Below are 22,751 nucleotides of genomic sequence, written 5' to 3' on the forward strand. Positions count from 1 at the left end.
AGCAGTTTTGAGGTTAAGCACACAGGTTCAAGGGCAATTGTGGGTATAAATCGGTTAGACATATGTCTAAATTCTACTGAGTTCACTTTCCTTCGTCTTAAATACGAAGAGGCAATACTAAGTTAGTAATATCCCTAAGTTTCTGACAGCTTAAAATAAACTTGGGCTTTAAATCCAGGCTAACAAAGGAGTGTTTGGCTGCCCTCTCTGGTTGAAACTTTCTAGTGCGATTCCCGTATCATGCATGCTGGGTTGGATGTGATCAAAAATTCACTCGACTGGTCAAGCAACAGCACCCTAACTTTTACATCACGGCAGGTGGATGAAAACTTAAACCACTGGATGTCAGCAAAAACAAGATCTTCAGCTGGTGTTAAGGTGCTCTTTAAGATGATGTCATTTGCATAAGACCCAGTCATATACAGAGCTATGAAACTGCCAGTATAGTCAGCCAAATCTTTCACAAATCTTTTTCTTTTTTCACTTCATGTTTGTTGTAAAATTCTTCCTACTTTTGAAAACTCAACTTACTGGCTAGGCTAACAGAGCTCATAGCCTTGAGGATGGGTGTTTTTGTGTCGAACTTACACATGCCCACTCTAGACACACAGTGCTTAAGCTCCCTGACTGAGATTGGACGTGACAAAGCAGTTTGACATTTCCAGCAACCAGACGTTCTCCCCCATGGGTGTTTTGGCTGAATGGATCTGTGTGTGTGTGTGTGTGTGTGTGTGTGTGTGTGTGTGTGTGTGTGTGTGTGTGTGTGTGTGTGTGTGTGTGTGTGAAGAAGCAAGACAGAGGCATACTGACAGAGAGCAGAGAGTACATGCTTGTGTGTATGAAAGTCAATTTTCTTAAGGTCCTGACTTTGCCCATATTCTCTGTCAGCTTTTGGGAATCACATCTCTAAGAAAACCTGGAGAGCAGTGTCTACTTCGAACATCTGTCATATGGAGATACAGCCCTGTAACCATTCACGTCTGCCACAAAACAACCTTTTGATCTTGCCCTCACGCTGCCATTTGCGCCAAATTGCCTAAACATGCAGAGCAATTCACCGTATAACACTCTCCATGTTGTTCCAAAGGCAAAATGGCTGAGTTTCCCTAATGCAGCTGATGACACTGGCACACCCTGTATGGCCTCAAGATGTCAGAATCAATTTAAGAGCATCAACTGCAGTACAAGAAGGCTCTCCCCTGCTGTTTGATGTTCCTCAGCTTGTATGTCTCTGAAATCCTTTGCCACTTGTTTGATGGATGCTATTTATTCGAGCTGCCTCTGGCTGATTCTTTGAAATACCAGGTGCTCATTGCACACAGGCACAATCATGCGTGCGCGCAGATACACACACACACACACACACACACACACACACACACGAATATATGAAGTTGATGATTGCTGAAATAGAATAGAACATTTTAATCAATTTCTTGTTTTCTCCCAAATCTATGACATGACAATATACAGATACTAAACTATATATAAGCATCCACATATTTGAAATGTAATGTCCACCTCACATTTACTAGCAACTGCTTCCTGAAGAAAAGTTACTAATGACAGAGAGAGAGAGAGAGCGATGATGAATTCAAGTGTTGCAAGCAGCTACACATTAAGTTGCGATTTTGTCTTTTTTCCAGTGAATAATAGCACAATTTTCTCCGTGAGTGAAGCAAACTTTAATTTCCAATACATAGCACAGCATACCTCCGACATGCAGCGTGTACTCAGCTCTTATGTTCTAGACTGCAACAGATTGTCCATGATGGAAATTATACATGCAAATAGCGTTGTGGAGAAAAGATCATTTCGACTGGCATGCAAATTGGTATCTAGGGAAAAAGAGCACTCAGTGTGTGTTTTTCTCTGGTAAAATTAAAAGTGCAATTGAAAAAAATACAAAGGAATAGGTAATGAACATCTATTTCTCTTTTTGTGAAGACTTCTCGTTACTTGACTTGTGCACTTTTGTTCCTTAGTGCTAAGTCAATCTGAACAGTGAAGCAAATTCTCACTCTCACTAAAGGCTCTGGTCAGTGAAGAATAAACCATAATCTCACCAAAGAGCTGAGACAACATTCAGCTGTCCTCATATAAGAGATGTAGCGACACAAGCCGCTGTAAGTAAAGAGACCGATCCTCTGAATGATGGGAAAATATCCATAATATCTGGAAATTTTCCAGGGCCTGCAACTGTAACACAATCAACAAAGAGACGCAGACTGGCTGCTTCCTCGTCTTCTGTCTGTTCCCTCAGACTGCCAAGGAGGACAAATGCTCTTTCCGCTGGTACATGAGAGGAGTGTAGCACATGTGCACATAGCTGGCAGGGAAAAGCAGTAGTCACACAGGAATTGTCACCAACAGACTGGGCCATGTTCTGGCACCTACTGCTGCTACAGTTTTCTCTCCTGTTTACTGAGATTAAGAAGAACTTGAGTGGGATTACAGACTGTTTTGCTTGAGTTATTTTTTAAGTCTCTATACTTGACAAAGAGTTCTCTTAAGGCTTTTTTATTCCAACCGAATTAAAAAAAATAAATGAATAAAATATGCAAACCAAACATCGTAATTCAGAAGCCTACTGTCAAATTAAGATATCAACACAGAGTTATTGTAATTCAAAGCTTTTGGCTGAAGGAGTGGGTGCATAAAGTCTTACTGGGCTGTGGATCAAGTTAAGTGGGTGCCCCTTGACTTATTACGGCCTTGACTACAGCAGGCTGACTCATGTCTCTGGCTGGAAAAAGGGTCTTAATAAAACATGATGGTCTCCCTTTCTCCCTTTAATATCTGCTGGCTTTGCCACCTCTGCGTCCATTCCGTGTCATAGTCCTAGAATAGGACTGTGTGGTGTATCTAATTTCAGAAAATATATCACTGTGCTCCTGACTAGACTGAAAGAACAATTACATTCAGAGCTGATCTCACAGGAACAGTCACATGTTGTTCACTTTCTTCTTGCAGATGATCCATTTCACATCACACACATATGCACTACCTACCTTGCTATGTCTTTCTTTTCTGCATCCTGTGTTCTCCTCATCTAATTTCCCTTCTTTGTACCCTCTTTCTCCTTCCATGCAGAGTCAAACTGACCTTAACCTTCACACATTGTAGATCTTTGTGTTTGTGTGGCTGCCTAAAAGTATACGAGTGGTGTCACTGAGAAGATCCAGAAGACAAAGGGCAGGGACAAATAGGGAGCTCAAGAGAATCAATAACCTCTGGCTTTAGGGAGAGAGAGGTCAAAAAGATCCTCCTTTTGCTCAGTAAGCTAGTGGTTTATCCATCACACTGCATTTAGCTCTGCAGATGAGGAGTGAGGAACAGCAACTGCTCATTGGCAAAGAGACAACGCAAAATTAAACACATGACTTTGCTGGATTACTAGAAGACCTGAACATTCATTATTGCTTTTCCACTTTCCCTAAGTGGTCATTTGAAGCTCTTTTAATTATTGACTCCAATAGTATATATCTGCAGTGAGTATTTCTCTTTATTTTGCCTATAGCAGCCAAAGCACCAATCTGCGGTATAATTATGGCACGGTGGAGCATCAGGGGCTAATTAGCAGACCAAATCTATGGGGAAAGGAACAGAATGCTTCATTAACCTCCACCGGTCTCCGACTGAAAACCCTTAAATAAATACTGTCCAAGCAGTCTGTGTGATTAAAATATAGCAAAGAGAGACCTTCTGAATGTAAGATGGCTCCTACAGGCACTACTAAAAACTCACAGGAACACTCGTGCATGTCTTTTGTTCTCACAGGCCTTAATTCTGAACTCTACTGCTGATTATAATGTCTAAACATAAAAATATGCTTTTAATGCAATAGCAAAGAGAAACATGCAAATATGTATATGAAAATGACTGTTGGTAGATTTCATGAGCACAAATATGCAAATGTAAAGTTTTTACTGTCCGAAAGCGAAAAGAACAGAATATTCTAATTCAACAAAAATGACAACCAGGATGCCATATGTTGTCAAAACTTTGATTAAGACTATACTGCTGTAAGACAGCATTAGTTAAAAATGAGATAATAAAAACATTAGAAAAACAGCTGTTAGAGTGGACGAGGAAAGTGAAGGTGCTCCCTGCTTAGAGGGCTATTTTTGTTTGTAGCCCCTCAGGAGAGGAAGCTGCCATTTCCTCCCCGTCTCCAAAAAGAGCAGGTGGTTAATCAATTATGTGCTATCTCCAACTGCTGCAGCCAGATTGGACCAAGACAGATCCAGATTGACACACACGCACACGAACAAATACGCAGACGTCTGCAGGCAGATCGCCGGGCTGCCTGTCGAAGACGCAGAGGCCTGACCGGACACTTGCACGTAGTTTCAAAGACATTCCGACGGTAATAGGTGAGCCGGCAGCAGACAAAGACAGGATGCACACGGGTCTCCTATCTGCAGAAAGCACCCACCTGCCAGCGCTGAAACATTTTAATCATTTGACGGCCAATTACTCTGGAGCCAGATAGAGCAGAACAGAAACTCACACTTCACTTCCCCAGCACTCACAGATGGCCCTGCAGGCTGGATCTCCACTACCTGTCTTCACTCTACCTGTCAAGTCAGCTAACACTGTTCCCTTCTGATATGGATGAAAAAGCAAAGAAATACAGTGTTTGGCAAGGCTTTAAAGAAAGCGTGCAAGGGGCATCCATCAATAATCTGATACTGGTGTAATATGGCATGCCTTCTCACACCAACCATTACATCAGAGAAGAGAAATGTGTGGGGTTTTTTTAAATCACATTTACATACATACATAACTACTGTGTACAACTGCCCACGACACATGGATGCACAGATACACAGGTGCAGCTACACTAACTGTCAATGCAATCAATCCCATGTCTTTCCTATTTAAACTCATTTTACAGTGATCTTCAGTTACATTTCTTTTATTTAAATATAACAATATCTAAAAATTGCAATACCTTAAGGAAATTTTAAGTCTGAAGTACCATTTGCAGTGGGAAATATCACGATTTAATAATGAACAGTGTGTTGTTTGTCTTTATTATGCTTTCTCATTCGAAGTCAAAGCACATTATGAACTGGCCTGTTCCGATAAATTAGGAGACAGTTTAAATTAAAGTCCTTTAAAAATAAAAGACTAATTCTTCAAGTCAATACTGGTGAATATTTTGTGTACAGCGCATTTTAGATGAGATTAACTTCTTTTAACAACTAATCTGTGAAACCTGTAACATATTTCCTTACTTAAAATCCTTCTTTGTGATCTCTGATTAGGCCTTTCAGGTTTGGTTTGAAGAGCTGGGTTAGATCTTGCAGTGCTTTTGACAACATGAAAACATGAAAACATTTTCAGAGTGCTTTGATGGCTTTATATTCCACAAACTGCTGTCAGTGTCTGACTGGCACCAGAAAACAATGGAAGACTTTTGAGATTAGCACTGTACAATACATGTCAAAATCAGTCACAAGTATTCAGCTAATACTTAATCATTATTTGCCTCACATTTGACACACTGAATGCACAAGCAGGCTAAAACATTTACATACCAGCTTAAAAAAAATAAGAATCTCAACTGAACAAACAAACTAAAACAAAAGTTTCAGCAGGTTATTTAAACAAAATCTTATTTTCCTTGCTTGCACTCAAGTCTATCTGCAAGGCAGATTTTCCTCAGCTTTTGTCAGATGGTATCATTGGTAAACACATGTCACTGATTGTTACCATGGAAACATAAAAATCATCTAGGCTATTTTGACGGTAGGATCTGAAATCTCATAGTAATATATACTAAATATTTAGCTAACATATGCTTTTCCTTTTAAAACTTTATTGTTATAATACATGCATTGTCTAGTACTGGCCTTAATATGAAATATATTTTGTTGAAGTTAATAAAGTAATATCAGGATCATTCCTATCCTATGTTTCTGTGTTTTGATTATCAGAGACAGATGTTCATCTATCACAATTTCAAGGCCATTTCCAACAGTCCGTGTGATGGTAGTGTGAGTTGCCTTGCGTCTACCAGTTCACTGTGAAGCTTGCTCCCTCTCACAGGGAGCCGGCCCCACAGCATCTGTATCCTCTGGTATATGACTTGAAAAAAATCCTTTCTCCTATCCTATTATCAGCAGTTAATGATGTTGAAGCAAAAATCCAGAATTATGTACAGCAAAGCAATCAAACAAGAAGGCATGGCCTTTGAGGCAAATGTTCACCAGATTCAGATTCTTTCTGCCCATCTGCTCATAGTTTTACTGGAGGCGAATGCAATCTAACTCGCAATTCATCCACACAGCAGTCTGACTAAAACAGAAGCTGTCTTTTTTGACCCAGTGCTATAAAGGTGACCTAATGCTGCTGTCTTTCACTCCATTAGCCTTTCTACTGTTGGAAATGATCATCTTGTTATCACGTAATGACAATAATGGCTATTTGTTACGAGTGAATAAGGCAAATGAAGAAGTCTTTGATTGTTCCTTGTAATGCAGCACAGGGCTCAGAGGGAAGTCAGCCGTGTTTATCCCTCTGGTTATCCCTCTATCTAAATCTTTCCTTCAGCCGATGATGAGGCTCTGGGGGACATGCTGCTTTAATGGGAATACTGCATATTTCGCATTTTCTCTTTCCTTCCCTTCTTCAAATTTCCCTGTTATTATTTGCACTCTCTTCCTTGCTCTGTTTATGTGTGCATGCGTCCTTAAAACCTAGCTCCAGAGCAGCTTTAACTCCATTAGGGCGTGCTGACAGCCATCCACCTTCACATAGCTGCAGACTCCATTGGCAGTCTTTCACAGCAAGGGCCCAGCTTTTTACACCACAACACGCCGCTATCAACAGCGGGCCAGCTGCAAACAACACCCGCCGCTTTCAGCTTATCTTTAAAGCCCAACCATTTGGATCACACCAACCACGAGACGCCAGTGGTGTCCATCATGTAGAAGTCATTTAAAACCCATCTGTCACTGGAGCGACATCATTAGCGCAGCATTACACATCAAACATGAGCCTCCCCTCATTTTAAATCCCATCACTTAACTGTTTGACACTGTTCAGCCACTAAAGAAAGAAACAAATGCAAAAACAATGATGTGATACTGCATCAGTCTACAGCAGCTGTTAAAGAGAATGAAGTTATCTGCTTTTTGTTAATAGACAGAATAGGAATTATGCAGGTGCATATGAGAGGAAAAAGAAACAGTTTACACCAGCAGCATATTAATCGTGTGACGTGTTTACCTGGAGGCAGGCAGGCGCTCGGCCATGTGGTTTGTTGACGTCCACAGCAACAAGCTGCCATCCCCCAGCAGCATCTTCATGGAACATCTGAGGCACAAGGACAGCATGTAAGTGGAAGAACGAACACACACACACACACATAAAATCTCCATACCATTCAAAACACTGGACACAACAGACATTTCAACCTCTAGGCTACATCTTCATAAGACATCTGTGGCCAGAAAAAAGCTGAAGGCATACACACAGAACCAACCCACACATGCAGTGTGATAGCTACTAAATACAGTATGCAGGCCTAAGGACCTAACACCGGAAATAAAAACAAGCAAATATCAGAGCAGAGACTTTCAAATACACAAGACAGCTGGTTCACTCATTAATAACAGTTCTACCAAATCTTGAATATAACAAATTAGACATATGAGAAATATCAACAAAGAGTTAACTTGATATTAAGAATCAACCAAAAGTGTTTATTTCAGTTAGCTGCCAAACATTACAATAACTCATATACAGCAAACATACTGTGATTGCCATGTATCAGTATCACAGCAAGATCAAGTGTTTATAGCCACTCAGGCAGATGCTAATCCCAGTTTCAAATAATTAATTTTATAGAAAATCTAAATTAATAACACACAAACCATAATTTCACTGAAAATGAATTTGCTGCCTAGGCTGGAGAAAACTATGTGATCCTAAAGCAAACATACAGAGAAAAATGAGAGTTGGCGGAATGTAGCATAACAAATCTCTGGAGCAGGGTGCCGCCGGTGCGTCGAGCCACCTGGGGGGCTCTTCAACTGGTGGGGGAGATTGTCACATCTTGCAGGAGCTTTCCTCTCCTCAGGAGCTGCCTCTGCAGGAGGGGGAGATACAGGAGAGGTGGAGGAAGATCTCAGCCTGGGTGGGTGCAGTTTTCTCTGTGGTGGGGTTGGGTGGACTGTCCCGGGCTCTGTGGGGCCGGGCGGCGCTGCTGCACTGGGCCCGGTCTGGATGGGCCTGGGCCCCCTTTCCCTGGCGGGTCGCGGAGTATGGGGGTGCCTACTGGGGTCAGCGGGGGAGCTGGCCCCAGGGAGGGGTCACTTGCCCCTCCCTTCCTTCCCTCCCCATCTCCAGCTGCCTCCCTCTTCCCGCTCCACCACAACCACCCACACATGCAGGGCCTTGGAGTAGGGGTATGTCACCAGGGTGCAGAGGAGGCTATCCCCCCCTCTGTCCCCTTCTGGCTGCCTCTGCCTCAATTTTATCCCACAACTTAGACATTCACATTACTCACACTCTCATTACACATACATATAGGATCTTGGGGGTGGGCACGATACACGGAGTCCAAAGTACCATCAGGGTGTACACCCCACCCCTGGCATCGTTGCCCACCTCTCAATTTTAAATACACGTAGACATTGAGGGCTAGCAGGAGGGACCATGCGCTTACCTGCTGCTCTCTGGCAGGTAGCTCCAAGCCCTCCTGGGTTTTAAATGCACCTTAGAACACACATGCATCAACATTACAATGAGCGGGTGGAGGGAGGTTCGGAGTCTTCTCTCACCCCCGTTCTCTGCGACCTGCTGGAGCAGGGGGGCTAGGACTAGGAGGAGGAGTTGGCCGTCCGACTGCGGTCTGGAGTGTGGAGCCTTCCTGCTGCTGCGGAGTCGGGGCGGTCTGCCTCCCCCCACCGCAGGGAAAAGGGAAACCCCACCTGGGTCTGGGTGCAGTTCCCCCCTCCAGGGGCGGGGGCACCTAGACCCGGTTTGTAGAGTACGCTTGGGGAGTGTGATCGTGTGTACAACGTCTCTTTATGTCTGTCTCCACGTTGGTTGAGTGTGGAGTAAGTGCATATGAGAGCATGAGGGTGGGAATGGATGTTTGTATCTGTGTGTGCCTGTATGTCTGTGTCTATATGTCAGGTTGGGTGTCAGGCGCCACCTCTCTGGGGACATCTCAGGCCCTCCAAGGTTTGGAGGCCTATCTCCCCCTACCACCACTTCCCCTGCCAGTGGCGGACCCCCTCAGACATCGGTGCGTTGGTGGTTCTTTGTGTCCGGGGATGGGCGTCCAGGTACACACCAGCTCACTCCTTGGCGGCCGCTTATCGGGGCCTGGAGCCTGGGACTCGGTCGGGCCACTTCGGAGGTGGGGTGCCCCCGGCCTCTCGGCCTGGGGCTCGGTCACTCAGGCGCAGCTGGCTGCCGGCGGAGCTCACGGGCGCGTCACTGCAACTCCCCCTGGCTTCTGCTCCGCGGCTGCTGAGTGAGCCCTCATCTGGGACTCTCCTCAGCTCTTTCCGGGACAGTGGCGCAGCTGCCCCTCTGTTGGTCTTCCTTGGTCTCTTGTGTTCTGGGGGCCTCTGGATGTCTGGAGTTTTGATCTCCTCCACACCTGCTTCACGCCCTGGAGGACGGGGCTGTGGCCCCCCCACACCCTCTAGCAGATTATTACATGAAGGAACCTTTTAAAAAAACAAAAAACAAGCGCGTCCATGCTCACAGGTGTACACACGGGTGATCACACCCACAAACTACACCCTTTTTGGCTCCTACCTCAAAGCACACTGTGTTCTGTTGATCTTATGTGCTGCACAATAATGTTTAACATTTAGTATTTACTGTCATATTCCCATATATCATTGTGATGTTGTTTATTCTATTACTCTTGTTCTCTTCTGCTTGCTTTCTTTTTTCTTTCTCAGCAGGTGATCCAGGTGATTGATATATGCATTTTTTTTTCTCTGCCCGTTCTGTTGGTTTTTGTCTTTTGCCCTTCTCCCCCGTCCCTCTTCTCAGCTGTTTCTCTTTCCCTCTTTCTTTCTCCCCTTCTTTCCCCCAGTCAAGTCTGTCCCGTATTCAGTAAGTGAAAATAAAATAAACAATAAAAGGTGAATCAAATGGACCATTACGGCAAGGCTGGGATGGTCAGTTTGGTAAAGTAAATCCGTTGGGCATCTTTCTTTGCCTTTAGACAACAATTCTGATGGCAAAAGAGCCAAACGGGACAGGCCAAAAAAAAAAAAAAAAAAAAGCATAACAAATCTCGTAGTCAGGCTACAGGAAACATTTAAAGGCCTGGCAGACTTGGACATTATTATTAATTGTGTTAAATTACTATATGGCAGCAATGTTGTTAATTTTATGGGCATTTATGCATTAGCTGCGACATGCCATGAAGTGATGTGCCCTGGGCACATCACTGTAAAAGAGCAACTCTGCAGCAGAGGCATTGAGCTGTTAGCCGTTAGCATGTGTCCGTACTACCTGCCCCGGGAGTTCTCGCATGTTATCGCGATAACAGCATATGTCCCCCCCTCGGCCAACGCGGATGCAGCCTGTGACTCTCTCCACTCTGTGGTCAGCAGACTGCAAACACAATCACCGAGAGCCCTTCTCATAATATCAGGGGACTTCAATCATGCCTCACTGGACTCCACACTGCCCACCTTCACCCAGTATGTGACCTGCCCAACCAGAGTCAATAAAACACTGGACTTACTGTATGCCAATGCAGAAGAGGCATACAGTTCATCACCTCTCCCTCCCCTGGGCAGATCTGATCACAACCTGGTGCACCTTGTCCCTGTGTATGAGCCCTTAGTGCGCAGGGAGCCACCAGCCACCCGCACAGTACAGAGATGGTCAGAGGAGAGCGAGGAGGCTCTTAAGGATTGTTTTGAGTCGACTGTGTGGGGGGTGATTTGTGATGACCACGGTGAGGACATCGACAGCCTTACTACATGCATTACTGACTATATAAACTTCTGTGTGGATAACACTGTACCTACCAGGACTGTACGGTGTTTCTCCAACAACAAACCTTGGATTACCCCAGAAATTAAAACCGTCCTCAAGCAGAAGAGGAGGGCCTTCAAATCCAGAGACAAAGAGGAGTTGAAAAGGGTGCAGAGAGAGCTGAGGGGACTGATAAGGAATGGGAAGGAGAGCTACAGGCAGAAGATGGAGAACCAGCTTCAACAAAACAACGTTGGTGAAGTCTGGAGAGGCCTCAGAACCATCTCGGGCCACAAACAGCAGAACTCTCTGCCTGGGAGGGATGTGAGATGGGCAAATGAACTGAATCATTTCTTCAACAGATTTGACTCAGCCATGAGGCAGTCTGCAACATCGGCTGCAGACTCACCCACCCCCACTGCTGCTGTTCCACCTCAGACACTTCACACCTCCTCTATTCACCCTGCTCACTCCCCCCCACCCCCAACAACAGCATCCAATACACACTCAACACAAGGCTCCAGCCTGTCTCTCTCAACCACCCAGGTTAGGAGGGAACTGAGGAGGATTAATGGCAAGAAGGCAGCGGGTCCAGATGGCATCAGCTCGAGGGTCGTCAGGTCCTGCGCGGACCAACTGTGTGGGGTGATGGAGCACCTCTTCAACCTGAGCCTGAGGTTGGGAAGAGTCCCACAGCTCTGGAAAACCTCCTGTGTTGTACCAGTGCCAAAGACTTCACGCCCCAAGGACCTCAACAGCTACAGGCCGGTGGCTCTGACATCCCACCTGATGAAGACCCTGGAGCGGTTGGTCCTGGCTCAGCTTCGGCGCCTAATAAGCTCATCACTGGACCCACTTCAGTTTGCCTACCAGCCTGGCATTGGAGCGGATGATGCCGTCATTCACCTCCTACATCGTTCCCTCGCTCACCTGGAGACCGCTGGAAGCACTGTGAGAATCATGTTCTTTGAATTCTCCAGTGCCTTCAACACTATTCTTCCCTCGGTTCTAAAGGACAAGCTGGTGAACTCTGGAGTGGACCATCACCTCACTACCTGGATCCTGGACTACCTCACCGACCGACCACAGTATGTGAGGACTCAGGGCTGTGTGTCGGACAGGGTCGTCTGCAGTACGGGGGCCCCACAGGGAACGGTTCTGGCTCCGTTCCTCTTCACCATCTACACTGCAGACTTCTCCCACAATTCCACCCAGTGCTTCCTGCAGAAGTTCTCTGATGACTCTGCAATAGTCGGCCTCATCACTGATGGGGACGACAAGGAGTACAGAGGTCTGACCCAAGACTTTGTGGACTGGTGCCAGCTGAACTACCTCCAGATCAACGCCAGTAAAACCAAGGAACTGGTGGTAGACTTCCGCAGGCACAAGCATTCTCCACTGCAACCACTGAACATCCAAGGTATGGACATTGAGGCTGTGGACAGCTACAGGTACCTTGGTGTTCATCTGAACAATAGACTGGACTGGACTCATAACTCAGACGCCCTCTACAGGAAAGGGCAGAGCAGGCTGTACCTGCTGCGGAGACTCAGGTCGTTTGGAGTGGAGGGCCCACTCCTGAAGAAATTCTATGACTCTGTTGTGGCTTCTGCTATCTTTTATGGCGTGGTCTGCTGGGGCGGCAGCATCTCTGCTGGGGACAGGAAGAGACTGAACAGGGTGATCCGAAGGGCCAGCTCTGTTCTAGGATGCCCTCTGGACCCAGTGGAGGTGGTGAGTGACAGGAGAACGGTGGCTAAGCTGTCATCCCTGATGGACAACATCTCCCACCCCATGCAGCAGACTGTGACAGCACTGAGCAGCTCCTTCAGTGGGAGACTGCGGCACCCACGGTGTGGGACGGAGAGATTTTGCAGGTCTTTCCTCCCCACTGCTGTCAGACTCCATAATAAAGACTTTAACTGATCAAGCCCACACATCCATACATATGCAATAATACTAAGTGCAATAATCCTTTCTGTCATCGTTGTATTTTTACTCAGTTGTATATAGTATTTGTATTTGTATTCTATTTTTATCTTATTGTATATTTATTTTATTTTATTCTACTGTATATAGTATTTTATTTTATTCTATTCTGTACAGTTGTGTACTGTATTTATTCTTATTGTATTCTAATTTTTGCCTCATAACTTTTGCACTGTCCACTTCCTGCTGTGACAAAACAAATTTCCCACGTGTGGGACTAATAAAGGTTATCTTATCTTATCTTATCTTAAAATTTGGCCTGGTGGTGGGGAAACTTTAGGTGATCATGTAGGAACAACAAATAACAGAGTCAAAAGTTGACTAAATTCCGTATTCACCCTCTGGTGACCAAAATGCTTATATGAAATACACATTTTGGTCTGGTCCAAAGCAGAGCACTGACCAACACAATGCCAACAATGTACTAACATGCAGCTAGAATTAAATTAAAAAACAAAACTGACTAATCTGAAAACAGGAGAACACTGCTTTTGAACTCTACACGCCAGATGTGACTTAATCTGGAATATTAATGATTTATTTAGCAAATGAGCTGGTATAGTGTTTTTGGCCTGACTGTCCTTGAAATCATTCCATGCAGTAGGTGGTGGATTAAATCCTTTTGTATCATGAATTTTCTCTGAAGTGATGTGAGGAGTGTGGAGCAGGGAAATTATTTTACTGCTATTGTTAAATAATCATCATTATTACCATTGCATTAATAATATAATCTGTAGTTTAGGCCAGACGAGGCCATTTGAATTACTAGGTTATTCAAATTGATCATTGCTTTAACAATGTAACAGATAGCTTTAAGATGGCCTTAAGATGTTTATGATAATGTTAACTTTGTATTCCAGGTGCAGTTATAACTATTTTATACATAATGCATATCTGTGCTTATTTGAGTTGATGTTCAGGTTCATTAATGGTCTAAAGCTTCACCTAGTGAGAGTGTCTAGATGATCCATGCTGAGGGAAAACTAGAACATAGAAGGAATTGCAATACATGCTTACACAACAGTTCATTTTAATATCTTTTATATGTTCATATTCTTGTATTAAGCTTTTAGTAGGGGTTCTTGATTAAAACATTTATTTAGTAGATGACATATCCATAGTTTTAGTTCAGTTATTACATATCTGAGAGTGGCTTCTGTCTCTCTGTCTAGAGGTCAGGAGCTAGTCGCGAGGTGAAATAGGGTGCAATTGTGGTTAGCACACAGACACACACACACTCAGTTAGAGAATCATTTATAGGTGAAAGTTTAATTATGTTTTGCTGGGGTTGCAAAGAGCAGTTTGTAGCAGAACTGCTGCTGAGGTGTCAAGATGACAAGCGAGCATCCGGCAGTGACAGGATGCACCTGTTATGAAGATAGAAGACAATTGTTCTTTTAAACGGTGTCAAAAGTCATTGTGGTTTTGATTTGATCTATGTATAAAATGTATCTGTGACGTTGAAGGGGCGTCATTAAATTTAAGCCCTGACGGTATAAATATCTGTTTATGCTTTGATTAAGTTGAAGATCAATTGCTGTTTCTAGTGATCTTCCCACGTGTGAATTAAAAATCATTGTTTGACCAAGAGCTTCTGGACCAAGGGTGGTTTGTACTCTCCCTCCTCAATTTTGAACCTTAACAGGAGCATAAAACACAAACGTGTGGACTGATCTGCAGCTGCTGGCTTCTCACACATAAAACATTTTTAACATGCCTGCATCATTTGTCATCCTGTTCTGTGATTACATACCCACCATCCCACCTGCTGCACACTGTTTCAGCTTTGATATCTACTACATCATTTTAAAATCACATAGACTGATGTCAAATCCATAGCATGCCATTAGCTTTGTTTTGTTTTTATATCAGCAAAAACCATGCTGATATCAACATTGATATCAAAAATTGAAAGTTGATATTATTCTACTAAAGACAAACCAAGATAAAGTTACACTATATTTCAGCTTAACGTTCAGCACTTCATAACTGCTCATCAGAATATAGAATTTAAAGTCTGATCTAGTCAAACAAAGGCTGATTTATCCTTTTTTTCCATTTTTAATCAACACAGTTAAGCTTTCCATCCTAATCTCTAATAAAAGCTGCAATAATCGGGAGACAATATAACAAAGACAAGAAATAGGGAGTATAGAATGGGTAGTATCTCCCAGGGCCACCTTATACCAACCTTGCTCTCTCCAGGGAACCTTAAGACTGGATCATATTCTTTTCATCATCTGTGACTGACAGTTAAGTGTTACACCACAGCTAATTAGTTTTCCCCCCTCTAAGATAAAGACTGGGGCATGACGATGTGATTATGATTAATTTTGATAATGGCAAGAAAGGCTAATTGTTTTCAAGGTCACAGGAGTATGCCAGTGGCACTAGCCTGTTTTCCATTCATGAGTGAAGTAGCAGAGGTTTTACTTTCATGACATTACAAGAAGAATCGTTTTCAGGACTCAGTGGAAAAAACGTCTGCAGTTCAACGCTTGTCAGGTTGACATCATTTGGATTATTCATTTCAAATGTTTAAACTCTAAACCAAACACTGGCTTCATAGCTTTACCATCAACACAATTGCCAAAGGCAAATTTGCACATGGATTCATAACATATTTGTTATATATTGTTGTACTGTATTCATTAGAGGTTGGCTACACACAATCCACAATAAGAAACCATTTATAGAATGAGCCTCAAATTATATTTTGTCACATAAATCACTTTTATATGTTCCTCAGTAGCTCTTGGGGCATTAACATCTGTGAATATTCCTGATAATTTCTCTCTCTCTTGTTTATGCCTATATAGTTTCAAAACTATTTGCAAATAGTGAAAGGAAAACTCCAGAAGCAAATATCAGACCAAAGAAACTCTTAAGTTCAGTCTTGCAATTTGCTTTCACATATCTAAGTTGTTTTTTAAAAAGTATTATTTAATTGTTGCTAAAGGACATTTGTTTTTTGTTATTCCTCTATTTAGCCTCTGGAGCTGTCAATTCCTTAGTGCTCCATAATGAATACATTAAATACAATACAAAGTAATGTATACAACTTTAGTTATTTTGCTATATAACATTATTTCTGTGGGTTATTGCATAGCAGTGGTGTTGTGATAAGAAGAAATGAGAGAAATTAATCAAAATCTATTATAGACGAACCCCCAAACTATATATATTTTTAAAGAGTTTAAAATATAATGTGGACAAACTGCAGACTCATAATACCTGAGAACCTAGCAGATCAACATTAGAATTATCAAAGGTTATGAAAAGCTTACATGCTGAAGTCTTTTTGAAGCTCCATCAGACAAAACTTAGTATTTTCAAGACTGTTTCCTGTATAACTAAAAGATCATGTTTATACTCAAAATGAAATTGGAGCTGCTCCCGAGAGCTTTCAGCTAAACATCATCTCAAGGGAAATTCTGCAGAGCAGGACAGACAAACTGTACCAATGGAGATGGCTGGAACATGTCTGTCGCATGCCACACAACTCGCCTCGTGCCAGCAGTGCGCTGGATACACCTGGTGGCAAACAAACCACGGTTGATCTAAAGACGCCTGGCACAGAAACGTCAAGAAAGCACTGTAAAGCAAAGGACTGACACCCTAAGGAGCTCCCTGACGTGCTGCAGACAAATTCAGGCAGAGATCCCTCGCTTCAAGTAGCAGATAGCACACAGACAGGATGCGTGAGATAGACACTGCAAAACAAAGCTGAACAAGGTAGTTAAGAAGATCCCCTTTCCAGCCATGCTGTTCAGCTTTTATGTTAAATCCCAAGGGTACAATCCTTCAGTATGCTCTGGAAAGGGACACCCAAGACATGCTGATGAGATTCCCAAACTCTCTTCCATTCATGTCAATACAGGAGAAATCTTCTTCCAAACTCTTTTCAAAAGTCTAGCTGCCTTTTTTGAGTTTTCGTGAGTGTGACCCCAGATATTCATGGCATAAAACAATTTCTTTTTTGGGACCTTGGTTTTGTTGGAATAACAGATCTACTCACACCAATCACTCTTGTCAGACTGGTATGATGCAGTATAAGGGCCTTGGAAAGAGCACACACACAACAACAGCCATATTTTTTTTAATGTACGTATGTTGAATCACCATAACCATGACATTTGCTAGAAACAGCTGATGTGACCATTAGTGACTTCATTGAATACTGTGATCTGCGCATATCTCAAAAATGTTAAGTTGCAAGCTATACTCTATAAAGAGTAGAGAGGTAACAGATTTGCAACAGCATTTAGTGTTTAGCTGTACCATTGGATTTTTTCCCTGATAAAACAAACACAATCTGTGAAAATGCATAATCTTGGATGAGCCAAACGCCCACCGAGAACCTGCCCGACTTGATGCCACCAATTCGGACACAGCTTTCACTATGTCCCCTGAATGATTCAGTAAAGGCCCAACAAAAGCAAGAAACATTTCACACAGTCAACAACCAAGTTCATAGAGTAAACCTTTCCTGCTACTGAGAGCCAACTTGTCACATGGCCACATAAATGTCTTGTCTTTTTTTTAAATATTATTTTTATCTGAATATTTTTTACATATGAGCCTACATACACTAAGGTCTATTAAGGAGTCATTTCTTTCGATTTCTGAAGGCATTTATGGATCACAATACACTGTGGAAAATCTATATAGTGTCAAAATGTGTTTGTGTTCTAGTCATCTGAATTTGATGCACTTGATTACCAACGTGTACAGGTTTTAAAAAGATCAATTGTAGGCACCAATTCAACCAAGTCAAAATGTATGAGACATACAATTTGTCAGTTTTATGGCTCTATTCTTTTAGCTTGGTTCTGTAGCAGTTGTACCTGTGTTGTAGCAGTAGAGGTGGTACTGCTCCTTGACCCCCACATCTGCTGAAACTGGACTCGAATCTCAGCAAATGTCTCAATGATGACTGCAATGAAGACATTCTGTAAAAAGAAAAAAAAAAGAGGACAACGATAGAGTAAGAGCGCTCAGGCTATTCAAAGTCAGTGACATTAATTCTCTCATTAGCCAGAGGACATTCTACTAAAAAGGGTAAATCATCATGTTTGTAGGTGAACTATTAGGTTATGTCAATTAACCTTTCGGTGTTCAACGATCTCCAGAAATTATCATGAAAAGTGCAGCAGAGAGAGCCAAGCTCTAACCTTGACAAGCCACGCCAAGAAGAAAATCAGAGTTATAAAGTAGAAGTAGGAGCGCCAGCGAGGGAAACTGTCAATGGCTCTGTACATGAGGAACACCCAGCCTTCCTGCGACGCAGCTTCATACACAGTGAAGATACTCGTGCCTGAGCAAAAACACACAAGAGTCAGAAAGAAGCAGTCAGATGAGAAGCTGATTTCTGAAGAAACAAATGTCAGCATCTGTCTTTCGCTTAACATGTCGATGTCTGTGAACCGCACACCAATTATTATGTTTCCCCCGAAGACTAAGCCATTTAAAAAGATAACAGTTTGAGTTTCTCTTTTTACCTATAATGAGTGTTTACTCTGACAGCTCACAGAGTACTCATAGTTCTCTTTGTTATAATGACAAGACGGGAAATTCTGTTTGCCAGACTCAAACCCAATCAACTCATCTTTGATGCCTCTAATTAACATAAATTATGTCAGCAGGCCAAGGAAAAATTTAATCTTTGCTGTTTTTCTGATTAACATGCTCTTTGCAAAGGAACTGTCTGTTCTTTTAAGTCTTAGCCAAAGATGATTTTATGGAGAAACACTATTTCAAGTTATTGTAGTGTTTGAAAAAGTAGAGTGAACATTCTCTTTTTTTATTTTTCTGAGGTATATAATATTCTTCTCTGCACAAATTAATCAGTGTTAGATTGGAAACAAGTAGCTGACAACTGTCATCAAAGGTTCCCCAGTTAAACTATTACCATTCAAACATACAAGGTGTATCAAAAAGAATCATCCGATTTTAAAGGGCTTTAATTACCCAGCCATTACGTGCGTTTCTCATGGAAAACTTAATATTCAGCCATGCATTTCAAAAATTATTGCAAGATTTTATGTGCATTGCCTTAAAAAAATATAGCCTTTTGAAATTGGATGATTCTTCTTAAAACACTCTGTATATTTCCTCTTGGTGAGAGTCAAGACTTTGTCATGTGACTAACTTATTCCTAACAAACAACTGAATAACATTTTTGCTGAAATGAAATTTCAGCAAAATGGACTAGTGTACAGCATCATTTTTTTCATTTTATTTTTGGATTCAGCCGATCTGTAGGTTTATAACTTTCATTTCCACCAAACTATGTCTCATCCTTTCGTCCCTAGCAGATTACCCAGGCCCTATCTGATAACTAGCATGATTTTTGTTTTTACCTGGAGGGCTGATGTGTTTTCAAAGTGTATTTTTTAAATATTTTTTGAGCTATGTAGAATAGACAAAACAAGGTCATCTTTTCCACAGGTCTTGATCAAATATATGGAAGCCTTGAAGGTGAAATTTTCTAGTTAAATGTTTAGTAACATGTGCTGAAGTTACTCAGTATAGAATTATAATTTTCATTACAGTGTGTATTTTTTGGCCTCCGTAAGAAATTTAAGTTGTAAAATTGTATATATTGTTTAAACAAATAAAAATACACGATAATAAATATTTCTTTATCTGTGTACGTTTGAAGGAATCATTGTGTAGCGCATACCTAGTTCATTGAATCCACTATAACCGAGCTCCTGTCGGCTCAGACCCAGTTCTTTCAGGTCCATACATTTGAAGCCATAAGGACACTGGTAGCCTTCTCCATCAGGGGAGCAATGGGTGTCTGGGATGGTCAAGTTGTTCAATGACACATTGCTTACCAATAAAACAAATACAAAAAAAAAATTACTAGCTCATATCAAAAATGGCAGTGCTTGCAAAAAAGAAAAATGCCTAATAAAAAAGAAAAACAAAGGTTAATGTGTGAATACAATTCCTCTCTTTGTCTTATTGCCACAGGTGTTACCAGGAACAGCTTGATTGGGCTAATGAAAATTAATGCTTTCAAATTGTCTGCACAGACATTCATCCAAATTGTTTATTAGAGGTAGAGAATCAGAGGGAATAATTTATTGCACTATCACAAAGGGCGATCAGAGGCATAGTGGTGAATCCCAATAAAGCTCATTATACCGAGCTGAATAATATCAATGTGTCTTATCTATGATATTCCCTTTCTTGATGACAGAGGAGCGATAAATGAAGCCTGAAAGAAGAGAGAAAATGTCCAGTGAAAAGCAAAAATATTACATTTTGTGAGTGTTATAAGAAATTATTTATGACTGGTTTTCGGCATCTGTAAATTGATAACACAAAAACATAATGATACCCCTTATTAAAGCATGCTTAAGGTCCTAAAATGCTAGTTTCATCAAACAATTCAAAGTATCTAATAAACTTAGATTTATCACAATGTGTAGTGATGAATAAATGTTATGTTATTTCAAAATAAAATGCATAATTTGTTAGAACCTTTTTTTTGTACTTTAGACTACTCATCAAACCTGGAAACAGTTGTACAGTTGTATATAAAACAGTTATAAAACCTCTACAGAAACAAAAAAGTAACACATATTCAAGTGTTATATCTCATTCAACATCATGATTCATGTCAGGAAGTTCAACAGTGCTGAGGTCATTTGTAGGAAACCTAACATCCATAAAAGGGGACTTTATTCTATTCATATAGTCAAAACCCTTTAATGTCCATATCAGAGAATGCCCCCTGCCATTGTTCCCACAGTTTTCATCAAATCCCATGTGTGTGAAAAGCTAGAGAGCTTGACTTTGTGCCAAGGGCATATGGCAAACAGAGATTAGACACTTCTGCCCACGTGTGACATTTTTCTAAAATTCCCCATTAGATACCCCAATATATATATATATGTATTGGATTTGGAGAAAAAGGAGCTCAGTAGTAAACAAATTAAATGCCCAACTGCCACACCACTTTTGGACTTATATAATACAGATGAATGACAAAGCTATACATGAATATCACAATGCCCTGGTACTATATTTCCTCTTACTAATGGCTAATATATTCTGTGTCCCTGGGGTGCTTAGGAACACATCAGGGAGGAAATGGAGAAGCATAATGCAAAGGCTGGACAATGCAGGAAAATTTTATTATTATAATTACCATTAACTCTGGCTGCAACCTGGGGGTTTAACCATTCCAGTCACTACCAAAACTTTTGTCTCCAAAAGCATTATTCTAATTAAAAGTTTTCTCCTTTGACACTTTGCACTCAGTGTTTATATGATCTTTAACAAAGACACTTAGCGTAGGTATCTTCTAATTTCTGGAGAGACGATAGTTTAGTCCAAAAAAAGTAAAAAAGTTTATATCGGACTTGATAATCCAAAAAAAGCATCCAATGTTACATTTATTTAATCATTCGTTCTTACCCGATTGTATCATTAGTAACGCAGTGATAGTTGAACGTTCCAAACATTTGAACCCCCAGAATTCCGTAGAGCAGGAGAAAAAACAGTAGGAATATTGACACACTCCAAATCTGTTCCCCGGATCGCCTGCAATGCAAAATAGTACAGAAAGAGATATCTATGAGATATATTTCACATGTACAAAGATCATATGTAATGGAAACGCTTACGACAGTATTTTACTTCAAAATGTTAGTGATGCGGGAGCGAGGAAGCTCAAAGCGAAAGTAGATCCTGAAGGCCCTTATCATGATAAGCGCGCGGGGGATTCTCAGCATTCCCCATGGAGACATCTGATCTACAAGCTCTGCTATTTCAAAGACCTAAAACAACAATAAATTGATTATTAATAATTTTAATACATACTAATGCATGGCATTATGACAAGCTGCACAAGCACCTGCAGAAAAGTGCAATATATTCAAAAACAAAAAGTTGCAAGACACCTGCAGAACCAGGGACACCCAGATGAAAAATACCATGAATCCATCAAACATACACCAGCGGTCCTTCACATAGGAGTTATCCCCCTGTACGGAGACAGAAACAAAGGAGCAACAGTTAAAAGACCAAAGCCTTAAAAAGCAGGAAATACTAACATAAGTTAATAAATGAGACAAATATAACCAGCATCATTCTTCAAGGCCATATTTTCTTTGAATATATTACATTACAATTACATTCTAGGTTGTTTCATGGATAATCTTTATGGAAAAATTCAAGCATTCCCCTCACCTTGGGAAAGTCTGCTGCAGAAAGCTTTTATTGTGATAGAAAATGTTTGTGTGAGTTCAAAGTAATGGCAATATTCAAGAAATACAGAACGTGAAAATATTGTCCCCATTTTGACAAACTAACCACAAATTTCAAACCGATTTTCAATCATTAAGCCCCTGAGGTGTGAACAAACTGAAATGCCAAGGGGGGCCAGCTAAATGGGTATACTTAATTACCGCTTCCAGACAGAGAGGGAGAGTCTGTTAGGAGCTCTTAGGGGTCTTGCACAGGAAGAAAGACTGCAAATACTAGGGTGTGTTCGGAAACACTTTACAGATAAGGACCATCTTTGATTAAACACACTGCTGACAAGAACAAAAGCATGCAATTACTTTACCACACTAAGAAGATAATGTACTTTGGGCAGTAATTTTCCACAGCTAGCTTAAGACTACATATCCACAGTACCATACTTTAAAACAGAAATTACTTAAGCCTAAGATGTCATATCTGCATCATTTATAAAAGTTTATTTCAGATCAGATAGGAAAATTGGAAAACACCATCCTGATTTCAAGACAAAGAATGGAATTCGGCTATCAATA

At 41.5% G+C, this 22,751-nt stretch overlaps 1 protein-coding gene across 4 annotated transcripts in view; it reads right to left on the bottom strand.

Moving 5' to 3' along the window:
* nalcn (sodium leak channel, non-selective) overlaps positions 1–22,751 on the bottom strand; it is a 71,777-nt gene that overhangs the window by 40,564 nt on the left and 8,462 nt on the right. For 3 of the 4 annotated variants that reach the window (XM_082507751.1, XM_082507750.1, XM_082507749.1), the window contains exons 6-12: positions 21,876–21,959; positions 21,613–21,752; positions 21,391–21,516; positions 19,643–19,794; positions 18,132–18,274; positions 17,805–17,909; positions 7,240–7,326 (exon numbers count right to left, since the gene is read on the bottom strand). In XM_082507751.1, coding sequence (XP_082363877.1) covers positions 7,240–7,326; positions 17,805–17,909; positions 18,132–18,274; positions 19,643–19,794; positions 21,391–21,516; positions 21,613–21,752; positions 21,876–21,959 — 837 coding nt within the window. Of the gene's footprint in view, positions 1–7,239; positions 7,327–17,804; positions 17,910–18,131; positions 18,275–19,642; positions 19,795–21,390; positions 21,517–21,612; positions 21,753–21,875; positions 21,960–22,751 lie in introns of those variants that run through there. The other variant, XM_082507752.1, reaches the window with a different exon arrangement.

Source organism: Aulonocara stuartgranti (assembly GCF_965226115.1).
Source record: "Aulonocara stuartgranti genome assembly, chromosome: 16".
Lineage (NCBI taxonomy): Eukaryota > Metazoa > Chordata > Actinopteri > Cichliformes > Cichlidae > Aulonocara > Aulonocara stuartgranti.